General features: G+C 56.0%; 1 protein-coding gene across 2 annotated transcripts in view; it reads right to left on the bottom strand.

Moving 5' to 3' along the window:
- Window positions 1–7642: 7642 nt before the first annotated feature.
- The window catches only part of OLFM1 (olfactomedin 1), a 37909-nt gene continuing 35258 nt past the window's right edge, over window positions 7643–10293 (bottom strand). For both annotated transcript variants that reach the window (XM_019756768.2, XM_019756767.2), the window contains exon 6: window positions 7643–9322. In XM_019756768.2, the coding sequence (XP_019612327.1) occupies window positions 8648–9322 (675 nt within the window). In that variant the 3' untranslated portion in view covers window positions 7643–8647. The remainder of the gene's footprint in view (window positions 9323–10293) is intronic.

The following is a 10293-nucleotide window of genomic DNA, read 5'->3' as shown; positions in this document are numbered from 1 at the left end:
GCTGGCCGGGCCAGCCAGCGCCCAGCACCCACGTCTCACGGCCCTGCCAGCCCCACCCCACGGCCCCCAGCCCCGGCCCATCTGGCCGCCCCACCCCAGTGCTTTCAAGGCTGGCTCAGGGCATCATCACGGAGATCTGAGGGTATGTCCTGTTTGAATCCCGTTCTACAGCTTGGGAACCTACGTCCCCTGAGGGTCAGTAAATGGCCATCATCACACCACCGGCCAGGGCTGGAGCTCCCCAACCCCAGTCACACTTACCTCCAGCACCTACTGCCTCCTCCACAGTCCAAGAAACCCTCTTGGGGCTGCATTTGTGGGTGTCCCTTTTGGCTTCCTTTGTGGAAAATGGCTGTCCCCAAAAGCCCATGCCAGGGAGGACAGCAAGGGAAAGTGAATGGTCAAGACTGGGGTGTTTCTTACCCCAAAAGCCACCCTTCAGATTACTTTCAACTTGGGTTTATAGACTTGTGAGGGCTCAAAGAGGCTGCCTTTTTTCTATTTCATTACATCTGCATGTGTGAAACTAGCTGCTGCTTTTGTATCCGAGCATTGCAGACTCATGAGCACCTTCTGGAATTATCTCTCTGTGCTAGACAAAGGACCTGCGAGGGGTGGGGTGTCACACGTGAGCTGCAGCATGGAGCTGGGTGCACCACAGCATTTGTGGGATCCCCGTCCCGGGGCAGATTTCACACCAGCCTTCCTGGGTCTAGCGCAGCAGCCAGCAGCCTTCTGGGAGGAAGGGCCCAGGACACTCCCGTTCTGGCCGCTGTCAGTCGTGTTTGAAGCTCCAGGATTCACAGGCCAGGCCTGCAGCCGCCGAGCTGCAGTCAAACTTTAATTGGATGTCTCCTTTCCCGGCCCTTCCCGAGTTAGCGTCAGCGTCTCTGGCTGACCCGCTGCAGCCACTGTTTTTCTTCTTTATTATGTTCTGCCACAGCCAATTTAGCGGACACAACAGGCGCCTGTGTAAACCAGATGAGCAGCCTGGAGCCCAGAGCAGAGCCCATCCTGCTAATTAAAGGAGGCGGCAGCAGGGCGAGCAGACTGGAGGGAGGGCAGGGGCCACAACGCCTGCGGGCAGGTGGGCACCTCTGCCATCTCTGCTGCCTCGGGGACAGCCAATGGGGTCTGTGCTGGGGAGGCTGGCCAGGAACATGCTTCTCAGGAGATCTGAGCCAGCCATTGGTGTCCTTGAAGCGAGAAGCTGTTGGAGAGAGAGAGAGAGAGAGAGGCGGGGAGGGGGTCCTCCAGGAATCACGCAGGAATTCAATAAGCAAAATGAAGCCATGAAGAACACGTGCTGCATCGTTCTCGGTGACCTTATTTTCAAGGCTTAGCGGGCAGGAAAAGATCAATAAGGAAATTACTGTTTCTTTTCATGGCGTCAGCTGCTGAGGCCTCCCAGCTTGCCACGGCCCTCCCTCCCGGGCCTGACTGGAGAGGAAGAAAACGCCCTGGGTGGGGGCAGAGGGTCCATCCCGGGCAATTCTGGAAACTCCGGCCACTTAGAAGACAGTTGTGTGACACCGCACCACTTTCTCCAGGCAGGCTCCATCAGCAAGGGCCCCAGACTGGGTGAGGGGTAAGTGGATCCATCCAGGTTTGCCACTAACTAGCTGTGCTAACTTGTTCTGGCATTAATTACTCTCTCTGGGCTTCTCTGTCCTTACCTGCGAAGTGGGGACAGCAGTGGCTTCGAGGTGGCGTGAAGGGCCGAGGACACAGGCTTCATCGAGCAGGAGTGGGGTTGGGGAGCGCCAAAGCCTTCTTTTGTCTGAGGCCAGAAGCCCTGCAATCAGCCCAGGTGCTCCCGCCGGCCCAGGCAGAAGTGTCACAGAGCTGCAGCCACATCTTGCAGAATGGGGGACGGCTGCCAGCACCACTGGAATGCCCCCTGCTCCCTCCCACCAAGCCTGGGGCAGCTGAGGAGGCTGAGGCCCCAGGCAGGTGTGTGCGGTGCAGGCAGGTTGGGGTCTCACCTGAGCTGTGCCCTCCCTCCTGCAATGGCTCTGGGCTTGTGTTGGGCTGGAAGGCCTGGAAGGCCGGGGCAGGTGAGATGAGGCCTTGGAAGCAGAAGGGTCCCCCGGAAGTAGGCTGGGCGCATCTCCGCTCACGTTTTGCCAGGGAGGAGCCTAAATGCCGACGGAGGACCTTCCAAGCCTGCCTTGCTCGCCTGCAGCTGCTCTGCGCCTGGTGGGGGCTTGGAGTCAGCTGGTGTGTGTGCACATGTGTGCACGCGTCGGGGCCGTGGGATGGAGGGCATACAGAGGACGGGTGTGCTCCCCCACCCGGTGACCCCCGGCCACGGTGGAGCAGAAACAGATGCCAGCCCTCGGCCTTTGTTGGCCAGGCCTCACCTCCCCCTGCTGTCCTGCTCAGCGCCCGGCATCCATGACTCACCAGCAGCCAGGCTGGAGGACAAGCCCGGATCCTTGCCGGGCACACCATTCTGGCACTTTCTGCTGCCTGCTGTGTGATGAATAAATGTCCGGTGACTCACCAGCTGAAGGACATGGCGTGCGTGCCAGTGCGGTGGAAGGAACAGAGAGTGGGTCCAGGGCCGGCCTGCCACTGACCATTGGGCCATGGCTGCTGCTCAATCTCCCTGTGCCGACTTCTGTAAAATGGGGAGGGCACAGCGCCACATCGGGCCAGGGGGACCTCACCTGCATGAGTCCTGGCAAAGTCTCGGGGTTGCTGCACTGTGTTTGAACACAGAACTCTTCAGAGACAATCATCCCAAAACCACGTTTCCCTTTGCTGATCTGACAAAACGGGTGAAGGCAAACATCCTGCTCAGATTTAGTGACGATCCCTGAGACTTTACAGCCACAAGGGCAGGTGTCACGTACACACGACTTTAAAGAGCACTTGGAAAAGCACGGAGGGAGTGCCAGTCACAGAGGTCACCAATAGTCACCTGCAGGCAAACCCCCGCCCAGGTTATGTAAATGGCTCTTTCCAGGGACAGCGTCACAGACTCAAAGAGAAGAGCCCAGAAACGGGGCAGAAATATAGGGGACACTCAGCATAGGATTCAGTAGTGGGGGAAAGTCGGGACATTTAATAAATAGTGTTGGGGCAACTGGGCAGCCTTTGGGAAAAAGATAAACCTGGCCCCACACTTCACACGACATAACCCCAAAGGCACTGCCATCGCAGTGTAAGCAGGGAGCCAACAAGTGGCAGAGAAGATGCCTCTTAACTGTCCTGACTGACTGAGAAGCCAAAAGCAACAAACAAACAAACAAACAAATGAACAAAACCCAAAAAACCACACCACTGAAATCAACAGAGATAATACTTGCAACTCACAGACTCACAAAGACTAACTTCCCACACACAGAAAGAGCTCCTAACATTTATATGGGAGAAAACACAACAACTGAGTGGGAATAAGTGGGCAGAAGACATGAACTGAGAGCTCATAGATAAACACTGCCAACGGCCTTGACTCTTAATAAGAGAAATAAACACTCAAGCTTCTGGGGGACCCAGGTCCTACCTCCCAGACTGGAAAACGCCCACAGACTCTCCAAACACTCAGCGGGGAGGCCGGCCGGCACTCAGGGATCCTGCCAGGAGGACGGTGACCTGGCACAGCCTCTGTGGAAGGGAATTCAACAGCATGTGGCAAAATAGCAGACACCTGTCACGTGCAAATACACGACGCGACTTTGCATAAGGTTATTCACAGAGGAACGGCTCTAAAGAGCAGCGTATTGGAAACAAGTGAAACTCTATCAGGGGCGGGGGGGCCCAGGATAAAACCAATGCCAAGTGTACACGCTGGAATACCACCCAGCAAGAGGGGGAGCGAGGCAGAGTTCCGTGTTCCTGTGTCACCTTCAGGGAATATTGTTACGTGAAAACAGCAAGATGCAGAGTAATATACAAGCAGGGTGCTTTTTGTATAAGAAAAGTGGGGTGTGGGCACCAATTGATGCCTCTCTTTGCGGTTGGGTTCAAAGGTCTCCATATCTCATTCTCGTCGCCTGTGAAAATAATCCCTAACGTGGGATTCATTAAAACAAGATCGTGATGCAAGAGGCCCTTTTAGAAACAATTCACCCACAGGAAGCCAGGTGGGGCTTGTTCTCCAGAGAGCTGGTCCTCCACACTGCAGGTCTGGGCCACCAAGGAAGGGACCTCTCCTCTGATGGTGAGCGGACTGTCCCGCTGCTCTGCCTGGGCCTGAGGAGGAAAAGCATCGGGTGGGCCATCGGCTCTGAGCTCCTTGGGCCACGGCGCAGCCCTCCTCCAGCGCGTCCAGGGGTTTGGCCTCGCTCCTCAGGTCCCAACAGGCCCCACAGCCGGCTCTTCCCGATCACGCTTCTTTTACCTACGCAGGTGGCTGGACAAGGCTCCGACCCCAATTCCCCTCCCTCCCAAACCCAAGCCCCGCTTGGCCTCTAGGAACCACCTCTGGGGGATTCATTGCGCCACGAACACCAAGGAACCGCTTGTCCACAGTCTGGGCTCAGCCCCTGCCCGGCACCTCCCCCCCTTCAGGGTCCCATCCTCAGAGACGGCTTCCAACACGTCTCCATGTCGGCCAGTGCTGTGGCGTGGGCGTGGACCTTCACAGGGCAGAAACTCAGCAGCCGGACGTAGTTCCCATCTGTGGACAGGGAGCTTGGTGCCTCCCCTGCAGGGTGTGTGAGGTCAAAGGGATGCATGGGGGGCAGGGATGGGTGCTAACGCGGCTCCTCAGTGTCCTCTGTGCTCACGCTTCCACTGATAACCTTCAAACGGAATTCAGGTAAACGTCCCAATAGAAGACGACAACCTATCCCCGAACCTGGCGTGTTCAGCTCCTCTCAGGTCCCTTCTCACAGACGGAGGCTGGCACCTGCATGGCAGCCCTGCGCTGCCTAAGAACCCCCGAGATGACCGCTGCACCCACGGCAGCTGCCTCCTTCCCGCTCACTGTGCGAGTTGGGACAGGGAGAAGAGCCACCCACACCGCACGCCTCCCATAAACCCCACACGGGCGTCATGATGCTCCAGGAGCCGGGGAAGAATTCCACGGGCACCTGTGTGGGGTCACCCGTCACAGGCCTCCTTTGGGCAGAGGAACACTGTGGAAATCAGGAAGATTCCAGGCCCAGCTGCACGCAGAGCTGAGCGTCTCAGGCTCGGGTCTCCGAGGACCCCAAAGAATTGCTGGATTTTGATTCCAGGCCAAACTTTTAATAAAGAAAATTCATACAGAGATGTTCAGTTATTGGAATCTGGGAGATTCAGTGGCAGTCCGGCTGTTTGATTTGCTCGCTGGCGGGACTATTTTTCTTGCGTATTTAATATTCTGGAGGAGTATTTTCCCTAGTAAATACTCGGTCTGAGGCAATAAATCCATTCTGGACCCATGAGGTCATTACTTTGTCTTCTGGTGACTCAGAACAGGTATTTGTATATCTGTCGTTTCCTCTGTCACGAGGGGGAAGTTATGAAGGAATCATCCGGAAATGCGGGTAGTTACAGGACACCCCCTGCTGATTGTGCTGGGGGGGTTCCTGTCACCTCAGTAGTTGGTGGCCACGTGGAATTGCCAGCTCCCAGCTCTCATGGGAGGATGTCGTATGCCATCTCCCTCTGTGATGATTTGTAAATGTAAACGGAGGAAGATGCCCCCCACTTGTAAAAGTTTTAGTTGCAAGCTGGTCCAGTGGTGGTGTGACGGCTGATTTCCAGCTAATGAGGCTGATTAACGATTAGGCGTTCCTTCCCTCCCTCCCCTCCCCACCTTATTGTCACAGTCCCCAAGAGTGACAGAAAGGACTTTTGGATTTTTCGGTCTTGGGCTTGGTGACTCCCAAAGACTGTGTGGGTGCAAGGGTCATCGGCTCTGGGGAGAAGGGGCAGACGAGAGCCCATGAAGAAGCAGTGACTTCTCCTTGGAGACAGGGATGAGAAGCTTCTAGAACGTGGGGCCTTTGTCATTGGAGCTGGGAGGGGAGGAAGGACAGCAGGGAGGCCACAGCAGAAGGCACCGAGAGGCTCCAGAATGCCATGGGTCTGGAGGCGGGCCCAGCAGGGAGTGGCAGAGGGAAAGGGCAGGGTGCATTGGGGTCCAGAGATGGCATGTGTCAGGCAAGAGGAAGCACTGTCTCCCTGCAGTGGAGTCCAGGAGGCCTGTGATCTGGGAGCCAAGGGTCCAGCCGTGGTATAGAGCTGCGGCACTATGCTGGGGGGGAGGACGGGTCCCAGAGCAGCCAAAGGCCAGGCCAGGCAACAGCCCCTCCCCCGACACTGAATCAGGACCTGTTGGCCAACAATCACCAGCACATTTCCAGAGTCCCCTCTTGTTTCCCCCGCCTCCTCCCCCAGTGGTTTAGGGTTCACCGTATTTTTCCCCCAGGGGAGCTGACCACCATCTGAGGACATGAGGACATGCCCATGCAAGCCTCGTGAGGGGTGAGACTCAGCTGGTAGCCACCCCCTTCTTCAGTGTGATATTTGACCAGAAGGGGGGAGGGGAAGAACCGGGGAGCCTATGCCTTATTTTTCGTCCCATCTTTTCCCAACTGTTGGCCAGGGCTGGATCACAAGGGATGACCACGCCTGACATGGTGCCCACACCCCCAGCTGCCTCCTTCCCCGACTGGCTCCCTATTTCAGCGTCTCCAGCTTCTGAGCGAGCTCAGGAACCTGTGTTAGACATCCTCAGAGCGACTCCACATGCACTGAGCACTGTGAATGTCAGCTGTGTCTAAGTGCCACCAACAACCCGCCTGGGTACTGGCCCAGCTGTCTTTCCAGGACAAATGAGAGAAATCCAGGAAGATTGTTTTGGAAATATGTCGGCTTGTTTGCTCACTTGTTTGAATGCCAATTGGGCCAGGCTCACCGAGGCTGCTGGCTTTTCCCAGTGCCCACGTCACTGCCCTGCTATCCATTCAGCCAAGGGGTGCCAGCTGCCCCAGAGCAGAGGGGAGGGGAAGCAGGCGGGCGGCTCCCACGTACCATGCCACGCCTTGGACCTCTAGTGCTAATGGCTGGTCCCTAGTGCTGTCCTGTGAACTCTGACATTGTAACTTTTCTGGCTGGCACGAAGCCCCAGGGTACTCCAGATGGGCTCAGGACACCGAGATGTGGCTGTCCTGTGGAGACCTCAGGGATGGCTCAGAGGCAGAGCCCGACTTGGCACTGACGGGCGTGGTCCATGATGGCCTGGGTTCTTTGAATACCCTATGGCCTCTCTGTCTCCAAGACCTGGGGACCCAGATCCCAGAGGGGGCCAGCTGCTCACCACAGGCCCTGGGGTTCCCTTCACCCACTCTTTAGCAGGGTCTCTGCTGGCACCACCTGTCACGTCTAAAGCAGGTGCCTGTCCCAGACTCTTCGCAGCTGTGACCTTGGGGGAGACTGGCAGGCAGAGGAGTGGGGGTGCCCAGTGCTGCAGCCCTGGAGTCTGAGTCACCTAAGGGGGGAGGGGACCTCCAGATGACCTTCAGGCTCCAACTTTTCAGGGGATGGGTGGTTAGAGCCCCCACAGGGAACGTGTCCACTGCTGTCTTCCAGAAGGAGGGATCTTCCTTCCTCTTGGGGGACCACTCACATCCTGAACTATATCTGCAAGGATCTGGAAGAATTCATCATTTTTAAAACCCTCAGAATGACAGTGAAGCAAAAACATCTCCTAATATTTTTATTGTTCCTTAGATAACTGGAGAGTACAAAGTTCCCCTCTTTTTTACTTAAAAAATGTACTTTCCTCACACGGACGCCCTTGGGGACATCCCTTCCCATGGGAAACGGGTTTTCCCCTAGATGAGCCCTTCTCATCCGTGGTTACATGGTTTAGATAATTGAACAAGAAGAGAATAATTCCTTTGATTATTATCAACACGAACTTGATGACCTCTCTAGAAGGGTGAACACTGATTATTTTTTTTCTTTTTAGAAACAAGAACCATCCACTTACTGATCCAAACTACGGCACTGCATTACAACATCCACTGCATAAACCGAATGCACAGAGTTACCACCTCAAGGAGACAATGACAGACGTTGCACAATACACTACGGGGAGGGTGGGCACCGCGGCTGTCCGTGCCACACACGCCGACCATCGCGCGGCAGGTACTACACGTGGGTCCACGGGCTACTGGGGTCTCAGCACGTTAATCTAAGACACAACACACAGTCGAGGAATAGCCGCTGTGGTGGGTACCAGCTGCACTAGCCTACGTGGACCCCCCTGGATGCCGAGCGCGGCCCGGGGGGCTCTCAGTGACACACAATAATCCCGTCCATCGGCGCCGACCACGATCTAAGGAAAGGTCCATGCGATCCTAACAGTGGGTTGTTCTCGGGCGCGAATTGGCCAACAGTCATCGCCTTACTGCTTTAGTATGCTATTTGACCAGAAAGGGGGCTGGGGTGGTGATGGGGACAGAACCGGGGAGCCCTGGGCTGCAGTTCCAGCTGCAAAGATGGGGGTTTCTTCCCAAATCCGTCGCCCTCCGGCCTGAGCTGGAGAAACACGGAGGTCATGCCATCACGCGCTGCCGGACTCCATGTTGCTGATGAGTTTCCAAGATTAGCATTATTAGTATCGTGAGTGGGTTTATTATTTTTTTTTTGGCAGCTGTTTCACAGGAATGTCCACACGGGTGAGGACTTGGACCCTTGGCGACTACAACTCATCGGACCGGATGACGTGGAAGAGGGTGACGTTGTAGAGGACCTGGTGTCCGTTGTTCCAGGCGTACAGGGCCCGGTCCTTGGGGTTGTAGTCCAGCATGGAGATGTGGGAGTACTTGTTCTGGAAGGGGATGTCTATGTACTCGTAGGTGGAGGCGTTGGTCTGGTAGGCGTAGTGGACCTTGGTGCCGCCCGAGTAGCCGTTGGTGACATAGAGGGTCCCGCAGATGATGAAGGCCTCGCCAGCACTGCGCTTGGGGTAGCTGGTGTTCCAGGTCTGCAGTACCTGCAGCGACACGGGGTCCAGCTTGCTGACCACGATGTTGCCGGCGTTCTGGTTGGTGGCGTAGACGGCCCACAGCCCGCTCTCGTCCACCATGAGGTCGATGTCCGAGTGGCCACCCCAGGCGTAGTGGTACATGTTGTTGTAACCGGCGTAGTCCAGGCTGCGCGTCTTGAGGATGGTCTCCGTCTTCAGGTCGAATCTGATGATGATGTGACTCTGGAACTTGTTGAAGTAGATGGAGCCGTTGTAGACCACCTGCCCGGTGCCGGACCAGGGGTGCGGGAGGCGGTGCGACGTGAAGTTGTCCGTGGCCATGAAGTCCAGCATGGATCTGTACTCGCGGACGAAGCGGTTGTTGTGATAACCGTCCATGTACCAAACCTGCAGGCACAGCAGACTGGTTAGCGGGGGACGGCCCTTCAGACTCGCGATTTTAATTTACGGCTCTGACAGAGGGGCTGAGAGGACCAGGCGAGAACTATTAAGACTAAACAATGTCATGTCCTTCCCCCAAACCCTCAGGGCACGCTTCCAAAGGGGAGAAGACTATTTCCCCCCAGAGGAGGAAGCGTCCACTTTGGCAAAAGGTCGGGGAATGAAGTGTGGGAACTGACAGCCTGGGGCACCCCAGTTTCCTGTGGGTATAGGCTACTCTGTACCCACATGAGTGGGTGGTAAGGAAAACCATGATGGGAGCCCAAATTGAGCCCTCTGTTGGGGTGCCTCCAGGCTGTGGGTCTGCGGGCATGTCTGTTTGTTCACTGCCCTCTCCTGGGCCAAAGGCGCACAGTAGGTGCTCACCTATTTGAGGAAGGAAGGAACCCCATCAATGTATGAAACCCCAGGCCAGCAAGATGGTGTTGAAAAGAGCATGGCCGCCTGGGCCCTGGCTGAGGACACAGCGCCGGGCAGCTCCTGTCTCAGCGCTGACCCACACCAAAGTCACCCGGAAGGGCGGTCCCTGGCATCCAACGGGCACCATGCGTCAGGCCTCTTGGTCCCACCTTTCCATTTCTGGCACAGCAGGCAGGATTGAGTCATCCCGTCTGCCAGGCAGAACGTCATTAATTTGGCATTTGGGACGCTGCGAGTGTCGTCACTCTTTGTCACCCAGTCCGGGGGAAAGTGATTGTCCAGGAAGAAAGTGGGCTCCTAGAGGGCCCTGACTGTCGAAATCAACCAAGATAACGAACCTAGTACTGGCCTATTTGGGGTGACGGAGGAAGAGATGTCTGCTTATTGCTTAAATGCCAGTTGACTCAAAACTGTCTAGACTTTGTACAAAATGCTCTAGTCATTTTCAACCAATATGGGAGCAAATTAGAAAGCAACGAGTGAGTCAGGAGAGTCTG

The sequence above is a fragment of the Rhinolophus sinicus genome, linkage group LG04 (assembly GCF_036562045.2).
Source record: "Rhinolophus sinicus isolate RSC01 linkage group LG04, ASM3656204v1, whole genome shotgun sequence".
NCBI classification, from domain to species: Eukaryota; Metazoa; Chordata; class Mammalia; order Chiroptera; family Rhinolophidae; genus Rhinolophus; species Rhinolophus sinicus.
The sequence above is the reverse complement of the archived record's forward strand: the minus strand, read 5'-3'. Positions and strand labels throughout refer to the sequence as shown.